The sequence below is a fragment of the Leopardus geoffroyi genome, chromosome X (genome assembly GCF_018350155.1).
Source record: "Leopardus geoffroyi isolate Oge1 chromosome X, O.geoffroyi_Oge1_pat1.0, whole genome shotgun sequence".
NCBI classification, from domain to species: Eukaryota; Metazoa; Chordata; class Mammalia; order Carnivora; family Felidae; genus Leopardus; species Leopardus geoffroyi.
Genome location: NC_059343.1, coordinates 16,130,865 through 16,151,789, shown reverse-complemented (window position 1 = coordinate 16,151,789; position 20,925 = coordinate 16,130,865). Strand labels below are relative to the sequence as shown.

The following is a 20,925-nucleotide window of genomic DNA, read 5'->3' as shown; positions in this document are numbered from 1 at the left end:
GACTTAAATAAGTAAATCCGTGCATGCATACACCCACATCCCAACATGTATCCATCTGATTGATATTTGTTATATGAAGAGGTATCATTTATTCAGTGGTGCTGCTATTATTTAAAACATATTTCAGGGCTCTCTTTCGGGTTTATCTTCATAGCCTATATAACATACTCATAAATAACCCCAGCACTTGTAAATCTCAATTCTTTGGGTAGTGAATATGATTTTTGGAAAGAGGCAAAAGCTATTTAGAGTTAAATGCAGAGGAGTAAGATGGGTGTAAGCTAATTAGTGCCATTTTGAGTCCAAAATGAGGTATAAATATAAAATAATGAGACATTTTCTTCTGTGACATATAATCTGCCTCCAGGCAAAGAATTTAAGAGTAGTTTTAAGTGAGAGCAGCTTTTTTGGAATTGTTTCCCATTATGACACTTGGAAGGATTATGTTCCTAGGAATACTCAGCCTCTGGGATGTAAACCAAAACAACCAAGACATCCGTTGTCTCAGTGTCATAGCGCCTTCCCCATAGGGCTATTGTAAAGATTAAATCAGATAATGTTCGCAAACAAGTTCTGAGCCCCTGTGTGTGGCTTGCAGTGAGCCCTCAATAATTGTTAGCTGTATGTCATAATCATGACTTGATAATGATGCCTAAAGGTCAAGAGAGCTTGTAATACAAGTTACAAAGATTCAGAAAGCATTAAAGGGTAACATAGCTGAGGTTATATAATAAATGGTAGCATTTCTTTAAGGATACATTTAGGGTGAACACTGTAATCGGTTCTAATGATCATAACTTTGCTAACAACTAAGATTATTTGCTGCCAGTTTAGTGAGATTTTGTAATTGATTCATCTCAACAGAATTTGATTTCAAAATACCAAGTTTCTCATGACTGATACAGAGCTATAAGAATTTTTATGAAGGCAAAGAAGTTATTATGTTTAATAGCAGCTTTTAAAGTGTGGTAGAACTTCAAGATAGTATAAGCTTGCTGGATTTATAATTTTATAGACATTTGGGAGTAGAAAATAATCTAATTGATTATTTTTTTGCACATTGACCTTTGATGCCTTGCTGTATTTTTTTAGGTAAAAATTGTTTAACTTAGAATGTTGAGGATTTTATTATTAAAGTGGCAAATATTTAATGATCTCTGATTGAAAAGGAGAACTCAAACTCATGCATCTGTAGCTATTTTCTCCTGCTCATTATTGCACATGTTTTATGGCATACAGTTTAATGCCTTAATTATAAGAAAAGATAAACATCCTTTTAGTTTTATAGCTATCTTGATTAATTTTTAATAAGTTTTTTTCTCAGTAAAATAGTTTCAAATTTAGTTAAACATTTACAAATTATTCTAGGGTTGCTTCTAGCTATTCCACAGAGAGACAGATGTCACATGATTTGGTTGCTGTTGGCAGGAAAAGTGAGAACTTTCATCCAGTGTTTGAACATCTTGACTCAACTCAGAATACTGAAAACAAACCTACAGGAGAATTTGCTCAGGAAATCATAACTATAATCCATCAAGTTAAAGGTTGGTATATCTTGCACATACATTAGGGATAACACAAAAATAATGTACTGGCTTTTCACAAGGTATAGGTAAATATCTGTGATATAGTAAGAGTAATTAATATTTCATTATAAATTTGATCATTATTAAGGAACTCTGTTGTAGAGAGTGTAAGGTATTAATTCAAGCCTAGTTCTTCATGTGTTGTTCCAATAACCTGGTACTTTCACTCATAGTAGATTACAAACTGAAAGGGAGACGTTGGCTGCTGCAAGAGACAGGCCTACTGACAGCAGCAAGAAACATTAACTGAAAACCAAACAAGAAGGAGGAAGCAATAAACACCACATATGAAACTTGACAAACTCAAGAACTCTGGAAGTCTAGGTCTTTTGGTGATGTTCTTAAAGCCCCCTGAGGGCATTACTAGGACTTTGTGCCATAAGGATGAATGTGAAGTGATTGATAAAAGATTCCAGTTCGATTTGGCATACTTGATGACATCAAGGATTTGCATAATAAATACTTTGAATATCTGCAGTAAATTGTTTTGTTTTAGCTTCTGGCCAATTTCCATTAATTGAAAATTTCAGTCAGGTGGAACAACTTACTTCATTGATGCTGCATAATAAAGCAGGCATGGGAATAATAAACTGGAGACCTTCAAGAATTTCAAAATTTTTATTTTCTATTTCTTACTGGACAATTGCACTGATTTTTTTTTTACCTTCATGAAACATGTTTTGAAAATGAATTATTTTCTCTGCATCCCTCAAACTAAGGCATATATTTACTTTGAAGCATGCGTTTTGTCTGAAACAGTTCACCTTCTCAGTTCCAGCCCCTCTCACCCAAAGGAAGTATGATTCTTGGCAGAAAGGGAGCTGGTATTGCAGAAAAATCCAGGAGATTGTCCCAGAACAGGAACAGTAAGTTAGGGAAAAGGTTTGCTTAAATACCATTCTGATGCGTTAAGTGTATTCTCTTTCTCTCTATCCTGTTAAAAGCCGTGTAGCATAGCTGATTTCAGAATGTCTTCATGAACTTCAGTTAATGTTAATTAAAGTAGAATGGCAGTAGGACTCTTTCTGGGATGTGTAAACAACGTTTAGCATTTGTTCAGAATTTTCTGATGTTTCAGGGTTGTTCTTGAGTTATTTTTTACTCTAGGCCAACTATAAAACTCTGTACCGTCTTTACTTCCCAGCAGAGTAAGGTCTTATCTGGGAGAAGGAAGGTTCTCACTTTGAGAGAGCCACACTATCTTTTCCCCCCAGCAAATCGGCAGACATGTCCAATAGGAACAGAATCCTTAGGTTCGTAAGTCAGGCCTTTTTTACTGTTGCTTAGACTTGGGAAACCATGTGAGAGCTACAAATTAGTCTGTGGAATAAGTTTGGGTCCCACATATTTTCAAGAGAAAACAGGTTGGACGTTTTTTAACAGTCCCTTCTTCCTGTGCTTATATGTAATCTTTTAAGCGGAATCAGTTTTACACTGAGATAAAACTATTTGTTTCCTTTTTCAGCAAATTATTTTCCATCACCTGACATTACTCTACATGAGCGTTTTTCAAAAATGCGAGATACACACGCTGCAGATGTAAATGAAGTTAAATCGAATTCAGATCCAGAAATTCACAGGTAATGATTGATTATTGTATGCCCATTTAACTCATCGGAATAAGCCTCAGAACATATTTGGGAAGGTGCCGCCTTCTGGGCTTGCTGTAGAGTCTAGGACAGCATTTCCTACCCAAAAGCAGGACTGACCCAGGCAGGTACTGGGTCAGTGCACTTGGATGGAATAGGTTGTATTAAAGCCATTGATTAGCAGTGTCTAAATGTGGAGGACTTTGACAATCTTTACCTACCTAACTTTGATTCTGCTGTGTCTATAGTAATTGCCTACTGAAGTTAACACTGGAAGAATGAAAGACAGTTGTCGAGCCATTGAAATCATGGGTTGCTTCATGTGGTCAGAAATGGCTGTTCTGAGGGCAGCCGGATGAAAACCTATGCCTTCTTCTGCTGGCACCTGTCTGAGCAGGTGGTGTGTCCTGTCTTGCGAGCTGAGCTGAATCAATGTTAGAATGAAGTAGATCACCGGAGCAAAGTTTAAGGTTACCCAGGCTAGTGATTTGAGAACCGCTAAGGCATCACTGTGATGTTGTTCACAGGATGTGTATGTCCTGGGAGACTGACATGTACATGAAAACCCACCTGGTAGCACGTTTCTTTTGCATCCTCCAGGACATACCAGTTTTATTTCAAATTCCATTCGGTAGTAATGGAATCAAGGTATCAGTGTATAAACATAATTATTTAATTGTAATATGCCTTTATTATTTTAGGAGAATAGATATGTCTTTGGCTGAGCTTCAGAATAAACAAACAATGGTATATGAATCAGAGCAGGTAAGTGAATACAATTTTTGATGAAAGACTATCCTATTGTTGGCATATTGATGGAAAAGGGAACTGGTAATTGGGAGTAAAAAAAAAAAGGAGTTAAAGTAGATGAGAAAGAAGGATTGAGACTCAGGAACCTGAAATTTACAAAGCTCTCCAAGTGATTCTAACTTGGCCAGGTTGCAGAGAGAACACTGACAAAAGATAAAAATATTCCCTAAGAGAGACAATCCCTAAGGGTAACAGCTTTGTAAAATTGACATATAGTTACAATGTTTAATATTCCTTCCAAAACTTAACACTATAAGGCTTGCGGAAAGTATATTTGATACCTACATTTTTTCCAAAGCAGTCACGTGGGGTATTTTTTTTTAATTGTATGTGGAATGAATGCAGAGGAACTTACTTTCATTTGATATTGTCCTTCTGCTTACTGTAGAATGTATGAAAAATTCTGTGGAATATGAACTAGCGAAATAATGGAAATAATAATGATTTTTTTTATTGCCACACATTGAATTTCTACCCAACATTTCCTCAACCCACCCCCCCCCCCATTTCTTTACTAATTAGAAAAACTCTCTTAACTAGTTGGGGGGGGGAGGGGAAAAAAACTGGCTCTCGTTTTAGAAGTATATCAAGTTCTAAAAGAACTGCTAATTTATTCATTGAGAGTAAAATGTTTTTGTAGAGGAAGGATTTTAATACACTTCTGATAGAATATGTAATTTTTTTCACTTGTGAATGGTTACAGTTTTTATTGAACTTATAGAGATAGCATTTATTGAATAAATGCTATTTTCAGAAAATTTCTATTCATCAAAATACTGTAATCAACCCATAGGAAATTTGAAAAATCACCTCTAATTCAACCACTTAACACAAAATATCATTTGATCATCTTTTCTTGTAGTCTTACATCTGGCATTTTAACGTAGCCACTATCATAAGAAATGTAGTTTTAGAGGCTCTTCTTTTTACTTAATAATACTGCTTTTATGTAAAATCTCTGAGCTCCCCCATGACTTTTTATGATTGAGGCTTTTTAAGTTTTAATTAACTTTTCTCAGTAATTGTGGGTTTTTTTCACGTTGACTTCCACATAGTCTACATTAACCATGATTCAAATGCTTGTACATTATTACTTTGACTTAAATTTACCATAAAATCATTCTCCCCTTCTCCTTTAAATTTATTTTACATTTAAAAAAAAATTTATTTTACATTTAAGTTGCTCTTATTTTTTGATGATTTTTAATATAGCACTTTGGATATATTTGGGTAGATAGCCTTTTCTTTGGGATAGACCCCCAGAAGTGGGATTCCTGGTTCATTGTTATGAACTTTTCTGTCTGTGCATTGTCAATTGTGTCTCAAAATATTTTAATCAATTTACACTACCATTAGGATGAATATAAGGTAACTTATTTAGGACTTTTACTTAAGGTTCTTATTAGATACGGTCTTTGTGCAACTAACAGTAATGTGAATGGTTTGTCTTCTGTCAAAATTCCTCAGACTCTGGTCAAAATAATAGACCCAAATGACCTACGACATGACATTGAAAGAAGGAGAAAAGAACGGTTACAGAATGAAGATGAGCACATTTTTCACATAGCTAGTGCTGCAGAGAGGTAATCAGTAGATGAAAAACATCCTATTATCAGGGAGCTTTTGGTTTTAGCATATTTTTCAATTTTTGTGTGTGATGATTTTCATTTTAGTGTAGGGATTTGATCCTTCAAATCTATTTTATATGTTTAAGTGAAATCTATTAAAATGTTTCAAAGCTATTCAGTGATCATCGTATTCTGTTTGACTGAAACAACAAAAACTAAGGGGTAGGTGAGTATATGAGGTCTTTGTAATTCTAGAAAAGAGTGTAATGGCTCTTTGAATATTAGCAGGCACCAGGACCTGCAAGTTTATGGACTTGCATGTAACAGTTTATGGACTGTTTGGCTCAATCTCTTTGAAACTCTGACACGTTCTGCCCTTTAGATTCTGGTACTCTCCAAATATTACAGAATTTCCTGAGGTCAGTACAATTCTCTTTTAGAACTCTTCGTGGATGTCTGTCCATGAAGCAGAGGCAGGGGTATTAGAAAATGGAGGAGATAGGAGTTGGAATCCCACCTCTGCCATTTGACAAGCTGCATGCTCGTAGGCAAACTGGCTTAGTTTCTGGAGCCTTCTCCTCTATAAAATGAGAAGAACTAATTTATGATGTGGACAGGTTAGAAATATTAAATGAACTGCCACATGCGAAGTACTTATGCCATGTATGGCAAATTGATTGTCAGTACATTGTTGTTTTTCTTTCCCAACTCTGTACTTTTTTGGGGGCCCTGAGTATTTTTAGATTGACCCCAGTTTATGTCTAGTTCTAAAAACTATGTGGAATTCGTGGCAACCCTGGGACCCCATATGATTATGAAGTATAATTGAAGAGGACAAAATTTCCAGTTCACCCAAGGGTCTTCAAACCATTTGGATCTCTTAGAAAGTAGGAATGTATGAATAGGAAGGGCCAGTGCTAATTCCCTTTCCATATTCCTTAGTGTCAAATTGACTAGACTTTTACGTCAAGTCTGTGGCTAACTTGGTCTTAGTCAAAATACATGGAGCTTGTTTAAAACTGGACGTTATGCTGACAATAAGTTTGGGACTAATTAAAAGATAGCAAACTGTGTTGGGGCATATAAAACAACTGAAAATAAAATCATTAAAATCTCGTCCCTTGCTAGGTGAAAGTCTCCAGTTTCTTAATATGACATGGTATGACTGTGCTCTTTAGTGACACAAGCTCCTGTCATGCTTGTCTTGACTCAGCAAGTGTAAGAAACTCAGTGTGCCAGGAAAGAGGATTTTAAAAACAGATTTAAGATAATCAGCATTTTATAAAAACCATGCTTTAATGCTTTAGAATATATCTTCCCCCTTTGAGATGAGAAAGGGCTCGAGCACTGGAGTTACACCGAATTCAACACCTGGCTCTGTAGACACCTAGCTATGTGACTGATCTTAGGCAAGTTATTTAATCTTTGTTTCCTCATATGTAAACTAGAGGTGAGAATTACACTTACCTCACGGCGGTGGTGAAGATTAACTAAAGCCACGGGTGTGAGGTGCAGAGTAGCTCATCAGCATTAAGTGTTATGATGTTAGCTTTGGAGGCTATGTAGAGCATGCCAAGATGTCTTTCTGCAGGATGTCTTTTGCTGGCTGTGTTGGAATATTTTATTTTTATTGGATGGCTGGTGCGGCATAGGGGAGCCGTGAGGGTTTGTTTTTTTTTTACTTGAGCTATTACTTGCCATAACATTCACCCTTTGAAAGTAAAAAATTTAGTAGTTTTTAGTATGTTCACGAAGCTCTGCAGTTGTCACCACTGTCTAATTCCAAAACATTTTCATCACTCCAAAAAGAAGCCCTGTAAGCATTAGTTGTCATTCCCTATTTCTCCTCCCCCCTAGCCCCTGGCAGCCACTTTCTGTCTCTGTGGATTGTCCTTTTCTTGATGTTTCATATAAATGCAGTCATATAATGTGAGGCCTTTCGTGACTGACTTCTTTCATGTAGCGTGTTGTTTGCAGCACTCCTCCATGTCATAGCATGAATATTCCTTTTATGGCCGAGTGATACTCCATTGTATGTATGGATAACCACGTTTTGTTGATCCATTCACTGGGGGCTGGACATTTGGGTTCTTTTCCACTTTTTGGCTGTGGTGAATTATGAGGCTGTGAATGTTCACGTGCAGGTTTTTGTGCAGATCTATGTTTTCACATCTCTTGGGTAGATATACTTAGGATTGGAATTGTTGAGTCATATGATAACTCTGTGTGTAACTTTTTGATGAACTACCATTGTGTTCCACAATGGCTGCCTCATTTTACATTTTCACCAGCAGTGTATGAGGGTTCTAGTTTCTTCACATCCTCACCAGCACTTGTTATTTATTGTTCATCTTTCTTGAAAGGAGAGACTTAGAAAAAAATGATTTAGAACCTTTAACTTTATCCTAATTCAATTTCATTCTTAAAATAAGAAAAAGCATTTGAGTTTATCCTTTTGTCTTAGAAATTCAGTCTTTGAAGTTGACCTCATTAATATTTTTGTAGAAATCATTTTAGGCGTCTCAGTGTTTAGATTTGTGTAGAAATTCAGAAGAAATGAAATATGAAATCATTAAGCACAAGATGTAGCAATTTCCCACCTGTGTGATCTTTTTGCCCCTCAAACAGTTATATGCAGACTCTGTGTCTGTGTTTCCTCACCACTGTATCCCCACTGCCTTGAACTCAACTCAGAGCTGTTGAATGAGTGAAGACTTTGCAAAGAAGTAGATAGGACAGAGGATACTTACACTGCGACACATTTCAACCTTGATTGCTGTTTATTCCCTAATACCTTAGGTAATCTTTCCCAAGCAAGTCTAACACTAGGACATTCTGTCTCGTCTCGAAGACCATGTTCTCTTTTTTTTTCCTTCCTACTTCTGACCAATCTCTTACTCTAACATCTCCATGTCTTCTCCTGACCCACTATTTCTCCCTCTTGTAACCAGCATTCCTAAGTTCCATACAGTGCTACCAAGGTGTTGTGCTGCAATGTGCATGCATTGGCATGGTGTGTGTGGGATAAAGCAGCTTCAAAATAGAATCGATAGACTTTGAGGGGACGTCAGGCTGCGGAGATTTTCCTTTTAGCTACACGGCGTACAGTAAACATACAGTGAAGAGGTATACACAAAGTCCTTGTCCTTGTCAAGCTTACAGTTTAATGGTAGGAAAAATAAATACCTACATGTTGACAAGTGAAAGGTGAAAATAAGGCAGAAGAAGAAATTTAATAGGACAGAGTGATACGTGTGGTGTGATTTTATCTAGGGTGGTTATGGAATGCACGTAGGATTTCTTTTTTTAATTGAGCAGGGATGTGAATTAAGTGAAGGAGTTAGGGAATTAGTAAGGTTTTTTGAGGGGATAGTATTTTAAGGAGGGAACAACAAAGGCAAAGAGCCTCAGGCAGGATCACGCTTACTCTTGTTTAAGGAATAGAAAGCAAAAAAAAAAAAACAAAAAACAAAAAACAAACAAAACAGAAAGCAGGCCAATGAGGTTATAACACGGTGGGAAAAGAAGAGAGTAAGTAGATGAGGCCAAACTGCAGAGGACTTTGGAGGACGTGAGGACTCAGTATTTTACTTTGAGTGAGATTATGAAACATTTTGGGTTCTAACTCAAGAAGAAATATAATCTCATTTAAATTTTAAAAGATTCACCCCGGTTGCTGGGTAGAGAATGGACTGTAAGAGCAGGAGAAAACATTATTTCTTTCTCATGTAGAAAAAGAGTCCAGTCAGGACGTCAGAGCATGGTAGGTCGGGTGGACCCATCAGGAAACCAGCCTCCTTAGATCCTGCTCCTCAGATATCCTCTGCACATGGCGTCTGCCTCATGGTCCAGAATGGGTGTTTGTGCCCAAGCCGTCATGTCTGTCTTCTCGCCTTTTCTTTAAAAACCTCCTGGAATTTTCACATGCCACTTCAGCACCATTGGTCAAAATTTAGTCCCATGGCCATGCCTTGCTGCAGGCAGTCTGGGAAGTAGTTTCTTCAACGTGCACACTCATTTGCCTGGTCACAAAACAGATATCAAAGGGTTGAAATGTTCTTAATGTGGCAAAATATGCATGTAATAAATGTTATTATTTTAAGCATTTTTAAGTGTAGAATGCATTGGCATTAAGTACATTCATTGACAGTGTTGTGTAACCATCCACACTATCCACTTCCAGAATCTTTTCATCTTCTCAAACAGAAACTGTACCAACTAAACAGTAACTCCCCATCCTTTCTACTCCCAGCCCCTGATAACCTCTCTTCTTTCCATCTCTGTAAATTTGCCTGTTCTAGGTACCTCATATATGTAAGTGGAATCATACAACAATTGTCCTTTTGTGTCTGGCTTATTTCACTTCGGAATATGTTTTCAGCCATGTCATATCATGTGTCAGAATTTCGTTTTTAAAAAACTTTCATTCCTTCTTAAGGCTGACTAACATTCCGCTGTATGTGTGTACCCCATTTTATTTGTCCATTTTTCTGTTGATGGATGTTTAGTTTGTTTCCATCTTTTGTCTGTTGTGAACAATGCCGTTACGAACATTGGTGGGGTCATCTTTTCAATTATAGCCATCCTAGTGGCTGTAAAATGTTATCTCATCATGGTTTTGATTTGCATTTCCCTAGTGGCTGATGATGTTGAGTATCTTTTCATGTGCTTTTTGTGTGTCTTCTTTGGAGAAATACCTATTCAAATCCTTTGCCCGTATTTTAAATTGGATTCTTGTGTTTTTATTATTGAGATGTAAAGAGTCCTTTATATATTCTGGACATTACTCCATTATCAGATATATGCTTTGCAAAGAGGATTTTTTAAAGTCCATTGTTTTCTTAATAAAATTAGTAGTACATGTCAGTGGCAAACATTTGGAAATATAAAGTATACAAATAAAAATATAAGGCATTCTTAATTTCATGAGTCAGAGATGACCACTGTTAATATTTAGTACATTTCCTGTCATTTACTTTTTTCTGGGCATATATGTAGTTTATTTTAAGTAATTAAAATCATCCTCGGGGTGCCTGGCTGGCTCAGGCCCCATGTGAGGCCCGAGACCCCGGCACCGAGAGTCGCATGCTCTACCAACTGAGCCAGCCAGGCGCCCCCCAAAATAATAAACCTTTTTAAAAAATCATCCCAGCTTTGCACCCTTCTCTTTTGACTTACTGTCATACCATGAGCAGTTTGACAGAACATGAGAGTTTGTAACACTTCAAAATACCCTGAGTGGCCGTTCCCTGTCAGGTTTGGGCGTCAAAGCTGGGGCCACAAAATGACCCATCCACAGTGTCTCCTTTTAAGGGATGACACCCTGCTGCATAAGACAGGCACTCGCAAACACGAGCGATACGTGGGAAGACTCCCAAATGCTACGTGTGCATGTAGCAGGGGTACTAGTCCGCTTCAGGGAGGTCAGGAAAAGCCTTCCTGGAACAGTGCAGGTGGAGCTAAATCTGGAAGTTGACCTAAGTGGGGGGAAATTACAACGGAAGGAATTATTCCTGCAGACTTGCGGGAGCAGGAGAGATGGTGGTGTGTTAGGAACTGTGTGTCGCTAAATGTTCCCCGTGCTCGGTGTGCATGTTGGGGAGACTGGAACACAGCAGCTGGTGAGATAGCAAGGGCCACAGCAGGCAGGGCCTTGAAGATCATGATGAGGAGTATGGATTTTAACCTGACGTTCAGTGGGGGGGGGGGGGGGCCATGGAAGGGTTTGAAGCAGGCCGAGACAGTGAGCAGTTCGTTCACCACAGAGCAGGAAGCGTCTGAGGAACACTGTGGGGAGATGTGGGACGTGACAAGGAGAGGACTGCCGGAGGGCTGTGAAAATGACGCCCCAGGGTCAGAGGGCAATCCCAAGGAAGGACCTTCCATCCCAGGTCGGGCAGCCTGGGAAGAGGCTTTGGTGGCCTCTGGACATGGTGACGACAGGAGAAGGGAGCTGTCCTTCGCTTCTGTGGCCCAGCAGTGTCAGAAGTCTCAGCTCTGCCGATAGGGGACCCGAGCCAGTCACACTCTTTGTCTCTGGTGCTTTCATGAATAAGAGCCTATCAGGAAGGGGGCGTCCAGTCCTGCCAGAGTCTCAAGAGCAGTGGTTATCGTCCCTCAGAAAACACACATTCTACGTATGGTTTCAGGGGATGACAACCCCTAGGACACCTGTCCTTGGACCCCAGAGTGAGAACCTTGGTCCAAGGAATACTGTTTCCCCCTATTGCTGACTTTCAACTTAGCTCAATAATGTTTGTTGAAAAATAAAGGTTTTAGCCCTGATAACTATCATTTGTAATTTTAGTAGTGATATATCTTGGAGTCTTTGAGTGTTTTTTTGGTTTGTTTTGTTTTCTTGTTTTGTTTCTTTTTAACTGTTTTGCTGCTTTGATTGTCTCTGAAGGGGGCAATTTAATTTCTCTTTTTTATTTATTAGATAAAGGTAAACTAATAAAACGTTATTTTCTCTCTTTCATTTTATTAGGAATGATGAGCATTCCAGTTTTTCAGGGTTGAAGCATATTCATGTTGATGAATTCCAAAAACCTATAGGTTTTACAAAATCAAATTTTAGAAAATTTATTCAGAAACCGCACATGGTAAGAATGCAGCTCCGAATTTTTCATTTTGGTACACTCCATTCTCCTCACATATATGTGTATATATAGAGACCACCAGTATTTTTCCATGTTTCTAACTGTTCATTGAGTACGTGTTACAATTCTGTTGTTCATTGTTAATGTTCTTCTGAATCTTATACTTATTATGAGAGAAGAAATAGTTATCTCTGATTTAGTAGGATTTTATTTCATTTATTATAGTACTAGCTTTCTCAAGATTTTTTGGGTACAACTTTATTAAGGTATAATTTACATACCATAAAACTTTCACCCATTTTAGGTATAAAATTTAATGGTTTTTTTTTTATAAATTTACCAACATGTGTAACCATCACCATAATCCAGTTTTATAACATTTCATGACCCCAGAAATAGCCCTCGTGCTTTTTTAGTTATTCCCTGTTCCCACCCCTGGTTGACCACTCATCTGTTTTCTGTCTCTAAAGATTTGCCTCTTCATAAGGCAGTTTAAAAAATGTCAGATGAATGGGACGCCTGGGTGGCTCAGTCGGTTAAGCGTCTGACTTCGGCTCAGGTCATGATCTCATGGTCTGTGGGTTTGAGCCCCACATCGGGCTCTGTGCTGACAGCTCGGAGCCTGGAGCCTGCTTCGGATTCTGCATCTCCTTCTGTCTCTGCCCTTCGCCAACTTGCATTCCCTCTCTCTCTCTCTCTCTCTCTCTCTCAAAAGTAAATAAACATTTTTAAAAAATGTCAGCTGGCTTTTGAAATGAGAGCAAGCGATAGCTAGGAAGTTGGAAGCCAGAGTCTGTTTGTGATGTAATCTCACAAGTGATGTTCTGTCACTTCTGTCATACGGCCATTTGTAAGACACAAGTCACTAGGTCCAGCTCACACTCAAAGGAAAGGAATGACATAGGGGCCTGGATACTAGAAGGTGGGGAGCATTGGGAGCCTGATCAGAAGCTGTTTGGTACGGTCCTTCTGCTGAGCCCCAATGATTCACATCCTTTCACTTTGCAAAATACACCCCTCCCTACCAGGGTCCCCCCAAAGTCTCATCTCATTATATGTATGATTATGCACTTACTCAAATTTATGGACTTGATATAAATTCATGATGACTACTGTGAAAAGAGTTTTATATGAAACTGGAGGAAGAGATAAAGGTGTGAAAGAGGAAGATTTGTGAGAAGTACAGCAAATGGAATAGCCAATGGAATAAATAGAAGGTTATAAGACTTGGGGCTCCTGGGTGGCTCAGTCGGTTGAGCGTCAGACTTCGGCTCAGGTCATGATCTCACTGTTTGTGAGTTCAAGCCCCATGTCGGGCTCTATGCTGACAGCTCAGACCCTGGAGCCTGCTTCTGATTCTGTGTCTCCCTCTCTCTCTGCCCCTCCCCCACTAATGCTCTCTCTCTCTCTCTCTCTCTCTCTCAAAAATAAATAAGCATTAAAAAAAATTTTTTTTTAAAAGAAGGTTATAAGACTTGATTTTGGAAAAAAAGAAACTTCAGAATGGGCCCCGTTGTTTCTGTTCCCATTAAAGGATTCCAGTTCTTTGCAGTACCATTTGAACACTTTGACTTTTGATACTTTCCTGATCATGGTAGGAGCATCACCTCAAATCAGTTATCTGGGTCAGCAAAACTTGCCTCCTATAGTGTTGAGAATTTGTTTTCCTCTGAGGCAGTGGGAACTCTGTAGCAACTCCAGATAATAATGGATTTGGTTCTCTTCTGGATGCCTGAATAAATACTAAACGTATGGTCATTTTTCTAAAAGTTATGCCTTGTGTTATATAGGAGTATTTTTTAAATTGTTCTCACATTCATAAATTAAACTAGGCCCTCACAGGCTAGCATGGGTTATGTGAAGGAAGATATGTATATGTTCCTACAGCTAAGGTATGTGCTACATGTTTTGTGTTCTCAATCCTATACATTTAAAATGTGTGTTTTGGGGGCACCTGGGTGGCTCAGTTCATTGAGCATCCAACTTCAGCTCAGGTCACGATCTCACAGCTTGTGTGTTTTAGCCCGGCATCGGCCTCTGTGCTGACAGTTCAGAGCCTGGAGCCTGCTTCAGATTCTGTCTCCCTCTCTCTGCCCCTCCCCTGCTTGTGCCCTCTCTCTCTCTCTCTCTCCTTCTTTCTCTCTCTCTCTCAAATATAAATAAATATTTTAAATCTTCATTTAAAAAACGTGTTTTTTATTTAAAACTTGTTAAAAATATTTTTATCAAAGTATGTTGACATAGTGTTAAATTAGTTTCAGGTGGACAACACAGTAATTCAACAAATCTGTATGTTATGCTATGTTCAAAAGTGTAGCCACCATCTGTCCCCATACAACATTATTGCCATACCATTGACAATATTCCCTATGCACAGTCATCTCTGTGACTTATTCCATAAGTGGAAGCCTGTATCTCCCATTCCCTTTCATCCATTTTGCCTATCTCCTCACCCCCTCTCCTCTAGCAGCCATCAGTTTGTTCTCTGTTTCCATGGGTCTTTTTCTGCTTTTTTTTGTTTATTCATTTTTTTTATAAGTGAAATCATAAGGTATTTATATCTCTCTCTGACTCATTTCACTTATTATAATACCCTCTAAGTCCATCCATGTTGTCACAAATGGCAAGATCTCATTCTTTTTTTATGGCCACGTAATATTCCATCGTATATAGACCACATTTCTTTTTTTTTTTTCTTAATATGTGAAATTTATTGTCAAATTGGTTTCCATACAACACCCAGTGCTCATCCCAAAAGGTGCCCTCCTCAATACCCATCACACACCCTCCCTTCCCTCCCTCCCCCCCATCAACCCTCAGTTTGTTCTCAGTTTTTAACAGTCTCTTATGCTTTGGCTCTCTCCCACTCTAACCTCTTTTTTTTTTTTCCTTCCCCTCCCCCATGGTCTTCTGTTAAGTTTCTCAGGATCCACATAAGAGTGAAACCATATGGTATCTGTCTTTCTCTGTATGGCTTATTTCACTTAGCATCACACTCTCCAGTTCCATCCACGTTGCTACAAAAGGCCATATTTCATTTTTTCTCATTGCCACGTAGTATTCCATTGTGTATACAAACCACAATTTCTTTATCCATTCATCAGTTGATGGACATTTAGGCTCTTTCCATAATTTGGCTATTGTTGAGAGTGCTGCTGTAAACATTGGGGTACAAGTGCCCCTATGCATCAGTACTCCTGTATCCCTTGGATAAATTCCTAGCAGTGCTATTGCTGGGTCATAGGGTAGGTCTATTTTTAATTTTCTGAGGAACCTCCACACTGCTTTCCAGAGCGGCTGCACCAATTTGCATTCCCACCAACAGTGCAAGAGTGTTCCTGTTTCTCCACATCCTCGCCAGCATCTATAGTCTCCTGATTTGTTCATTTTGGCCACTCTGACTGGCGTGAGGTGATACCTGAGTGTGGTTTTGATTTGTATTTCCCTGATAAGGAGCGACGCTGAACATCTTTTCATGTGCCTGTTGGCCATCCGGATGTCTTCTTTAGAGAAGTGTCTATTCATGTTTTCTGCCCATTTCTTCACTGGGTTATTTGTTTTTTGGGTGTGGAGTTTGGTGAGCGCTTTATAGATTTTGGATACTAGCCCTTTGTCCGATATGTCATTTGCAAATATCTTTTCCCATTCCGTTGGTTGCCTTTTAGTTTTGTTGGTTGTTTCCTTTGCTGTGCAGAAGCTTTTTATCTTCATAAGGTCCCAGTAATTCACTTTTGCTTTTAATTCCCTTGCCTTTGGGGATGTGTCGAGTAAGAGATTGCTACGGCTGAGGTCAGAGAGGTCTTTTCCTGCTTTCTCCTCTAAGGTTTTGATGGTTTCCTGTCTCACATTCAGGTCCTTTATCCATTTTGAGTTTATTTTTGTGAATGGTGTGAGAAAGTGTAGACCACATTTCTTTATCCACTCACCTATCGATGGACACTTAGGTTGCTTCCATATCTTGGCTATTGTAAATAACGCTATAATAAACTGGGGTACATGTATCTCTTTTTGAACTAGTATTTTCATTTTCTTTGGGTAAATACCTAGTGTTGGAATCACTAGATTATATGGTATTTCTATTTTTCATTTTTGGAGGAATCTCCATACTGTTTTACACAGTGACTACACCAATTTACGTTCCCACAAACAGCACACGAGGGTTCCTTTTTCTCCATATCCTTGCCAACACTTGTTGTTTCTTGTGTTGTTAATGTTAGCCAGTCTGACAGGTGTGATATGATATATCATTGTAGTTTTGAATTGCATTTCCCTAATGATGAGTGATGTTGAGTATCATTTCATGTGTCTGTTTGCCATCTGGATGTCTTCTTTGGAAAAATGTGCATTCAAGTCCTCTGCCCAAAGCTTGAATTTTTTTTAATGCCTTTTTTTTGTTGTTGAGAGAGAGAGAGACAAAAAGTGAGCAAGGGAGGGACAGAGAGAGAGAGAGAGAGAGAGCACCCCAAGCAGGTTCCAAGCTGTCAGCACAGAGCTCTATGCAGGCCTCCATCTTACAAATCTTGAGATCATGACCTGAACAAAAGTCAAGAGTTGGACACTTAACCAATTGAGCCACCCAGGCACCCCCAAAACTCGTATTTTTTAAATGGTAAGATGAAATTTTTAAAATAAAGTTCAAAGTATATTAACCCATACTCCTGCTTTTTTCATGCAGAATTATACCATGCAGGAAAAAGACGTCATTACTCACAAACCCTTTGGAGCTGAGGGAAACCGTCAAAACACAACAAGCTTTAGAAGACCATTTAAGGTATTAAGTGTTATTTTCCATTTAATTCTAGCTTTGGGTTTATGCTTTGAACATAATGTTCTAAGTGTTAGTAAATTAAAAGCTGCTTTTGTGATATTTCAAATAGTGACTATACACTAAGATTCCTGGACATACATTTATAGTTAACTGTAATCAGTTTAATGGTAACCTTTTTCCTCGGAACTTGATTTTCAATTTTTTTTTTTTTTTTACCAGTGGAATCCTTTTTCAAATATTATATGGAAAGCACAAATGCATAAAACAGACACAGATGAAGTGGCTCTAGATGAGGAGGCAGACAAGGTTCAAGACCTTCCCTTTATGCCTGCCCCTTTACCTCTAAGGTGTAAATGCATAGCTCTGTGAACCTTCTCCAAGGTTCACAGACTGAAAAATCCTGCCCATAGGTGTACAACCCTCAGAGGCCTTCTGCATCATCTCAGAAAGATTCTGGTCCAGCAAGCTTTGTTCAAGCCTGTTTCATCACATTCTAATGATTTGTACAGCTATGTCTAATGTGATTGTTTGATTATTCAAAACACCTCATCACACAGATAGAAGTGTGAAGTGCTGTATTTCTCTCCTTGTTCTCAGAAGTTGACATGCTTTTTAAATCCATTTTGACTAAATTTCCTGCTTATGTAATAGGTACATCATTAATATTTTTAACTCTATAGCATCTTTTCCCCTCCCCCTTGAAAGAAAGGAAAATAATCTAGGTTTTTTGGTGAAAGTAGCAGGCAGACCTGATAGACTGGTTAGCTCATTCGGAGGAAGTTAATATTAGCATAAAGGTAGTATAAACTGTCCCCAAACCGTAGACTAGGAGGTAGTTATGAGTGGTCCTCTTTTAATGCCTGGCTTATTGAGAGGCATAATTCTAGATGTCCAAAGAGTGTTTTCATTTGCAGTAACACAATTTGAAAGCATTGTGTAGGTAACATTTTTAGCCAGTGTTTCATGTACCTAAGAACAGGTGACATTAGGTTTTTTCAAAAATATTCTATGGCAGTGGCCATAGAATATATAAACATGTTTTACACCATCTTTTAGTATCTTGACTAATGAGCCATAAAACCAACTGAAAATGTGATGTCTGTTTAACTTCGAGGCAGTATAACTGGGCTGTCCCATATGAGTGCTTCCTAGGCTTCCTACATGTTTTTCTTCTCATTGGTCAGATATAGTTGATTGTAGTATTTTTCTTTTCTTTTCTTTTTTTTTATTTTATTTTTTTAATTTTTTTTTTCAACGTTTATTTATTTTTGGGACAGAGAGAGAAAGAGTATGAACGGGGAAGGGGCAGAGAGAGAGGGAGACACAGAATCGGAAACAGGCTCCAGGCTCTGAGCCATCAGCCCAGAGCCTGATGCGGGGCTCGAACCCATGGACCGCGAGATCGTGACCTGGCTGAAGTCGGACGCTTAACCGACTGCGCCACCCAGGCGCCCCATTGTAGTATTTTTCTAAGATTGTTGCAAGGCCTATTTCCTGTTACCCTTTCTTCTTAAGGGAAATTCTTAAATGTTAATTATTTTTAAATGTTTTTCAAAATATATGCAATAAAAACCTTTTGACCAATCGTTTAAAGCTGTGTAATGTTAACATGATTGTTTAGAAGTTCACAATTCTTTACAGTAAAATAGAGAGAAGTAATGCTTTCTAAGAAAAGGAACCATTTCATGAAAATTTGTTTTTTACAGGAGTTAGACTAATTCAAAGCCAGATAGTAATCACTTTGTTAGATATGTAAAAACGGACAGTGTAAATTTCAAGATTAGCTCTTATATGTTAAGTTTGTGCAGATAGTTTTAACGAAAGAGTTGTGTCTCATTATAATTCTTTTTTACCTGAATTTTCTGTAGGCTTAAGAAAATAATTGGAAAATAGGCCTAGCATAAATGCTTTTTTAAATAAACTATTATGCTTCATTATGCACAACATACCCATTTGTTCATTAATTGTGGAAACAGGGTTATATTTGGGTTTGATAATTATTCTGTTATAATATACCATTTGTACATTCACCACAGGGAAATCAAACAAATATTCCTTGTCCTCTTATGTGTCTTATAATACTGGGCAGTATGCAGATCAGGAAATGGTCTTTTTCAGTGTAAACTCTTACCGTGAAAACATTTGCTGTAATGGGATTTTTATGGTAAAGAAAGATTGACTTTTGAAGGTACTGACAGGAATAAAGAGAGTTTATTTTTTTTTCTTTAAAGTTTATTTATTTTGAGATGAGAGAGAGAGAGAGAGAGAGACAGAAAGCTGGAGAGGGAAAGAGAGAGGAAGAAAGAATCCCAAGCAGCACCAAGCCTGACATGGGGTTCAGTCTTATGAATCGTGAGATCATGACCCGAGCCAAAATCAAGAGTTGGACGCCCAACCCACTGAGCCCCCCAGGCGCCCCTAGAGAGTTTTTGATTCTTAAATAGATGTTGATACTTAATGTCCTCCCCCACTTGGGGATTTGATATATTACACTGTGAATCAGAAGGATAATTTTAGAAGCCTTTTTTAAAATGTTTTGTTTATTTTTGAGAGAGAAAGAGATAGGGAGGGCCAGAGAGAGAGGGAGACACAGAATCTGAAGCAGGCTCCAGGCTCTGAGCTTTCAGCACAGAGCCCAGTGTGGGGCTTGTACCCTTGAACTGTGAGATTATGCCCTGAGCCAAAGTTGGATGCTTAACTGAGATACCCAAACACCCCTAGAAGCTTTTTTTTTAAGTTTTTATTTATTTATTTGGTCACAGAGAGAGAGAGAGAGAGAGAGAGAGAGAGAGAGAGAGAGGCAGAGATAGAAGGAGAGAAAATCCCAAGCAGGCTCTGCACTGTCAGTGTAGAGCCCAATGTGGGACTTGTACCCTTGAACTGTGAGATTATGACCTGACCTGAAGTTGGACGCTTAACTGACTGAGCCACCCAGGTGCCCCCAGAAGGATAACTTTAGCACATTAGATAAGGTTTTGAAAGTGGTACTTTTTTACATGATAAATTTCAAGAATTTCAATTTTTTTATGTTTGTTTATTTTTGAGAGAGAGACAGAGTGCGAGTCGGGGGAGGGACAGAGAGAGAGGAAGACACAGAATCCGAAGCAGGCGCCAGGCTCTGAGCAGTCAGCACAGAGCCCAACCCGGGGCTCAAACTCACGAACTGTGAGATCATGACCTGAGCCGAAGTCGTCGGACACTTAACCAATTGAGCCACCCAGATGCCCCAAGAATTTCAAAACTTTTAACTTAGTTTTAAAAATTGCTTTTATGTAAATTAAAAAAAATCATTATATAAACTAAACTAGGAGGCTAGTTTGAGGTAAACATACTTTATTACCATCAGTAACCTCTTCCTTTTTAATATACGTGGTGCCTAGAATCAAGAGTACCGGACATTTCCCCATTTCTTACACTAATAGATTTGGAAGCTGTAGTTTTTACACTTAATTTTTTTTTTCTTTACAGACCAACTTTAGAGGTGGCAGATTCCAGCCCCATTATAAATCAGGCCTAGTACAGAAGAGCTTATACATTCAAGCTAAATATCAGCGTTTACGATTTGCTGGCCCAAGGGGATTTATCACTAATAAATTCAGAGAAAAATTACTGAGGAAGAAAAAGGTTAGTTGCATTATGATCTTTTAAAAATGTAGAGTGACTTTTGAACTCCTAAATCATCTATGTTTAATAGATCAAATGGTTTTTTTTAGTTTAATTTTGACCTAAGTTACAACCTAGATTTCACAAATGTTATTGCATGATAGTTGAAGAAAAAGTTCAAAGAGTGATGGTGTTGGAGTTGTGAGACTGTCTAATGTTAAATTGCTTTTTGCTGTTATGCCCCAAATGCTGTGAATATGTCAGCTGTTTGAGCTTTTTACTTTGGAATTTCTGTTGTGTGATTAATGTTTGAAATGGAAATTCAGGTAAAAAACGTTTAACCGGTGTATTTTAGCCTTCTACAATGTGAATTCTCTAAGTACCAAAGGATATTGAACTGAC

General features: G+C 38.3%; 1 protein-coding gene across 12 annotated transcripts in view; it reads left to right on the top strand.

Moving 5' to 3' along the window:
• Window positions 1–20,925, top strand: part of BCLAF3 (BCLAF1 and THRAP3 family member 3) — a 58,920-nt gene that overhangs the window by 27,447 nt on the left and 10,548 nt on the right. For 8 of the 12 annotated variants that reach the window (XM_045473269.1, XM_045473266.1, XM_045473268.1 and 5 more), the window contains 7 exons: window positions 1,369–1,544; window positions 3,052–3,166; window positions 3,877–3,940; window positions 5,453–5,568; window positions 12,041–12,155; window positions 16,828–16,923; window positions 20,389–20,544. In XM_045473269.1, the coding sequence (XP_045329225.1) occupies window positions 1,369–1,544; window positions 3,052–3,166; window positions 3,877–3,940; window positions 5,453–5,568; window positions 12,041–12,155; window positions 16,828–16,923; window positions 20,389–20,544 (838 nt within the window). The remainder of the gene's footprint in view (window positions 1–1,368; window positions 1,545–3,051; window positions 3,167–3,876; window positions 3,941–5,452; window positions 5,569–12,040; window positions 12,156–16,827; window positions 16,924–20,388; window positions 20,545–20,925) is intronic. The other 4 variants (XM_045473276.1, XM_045473275.1, XM_045473274.1 and 1 more) reach the window with 2 other exon arrangements.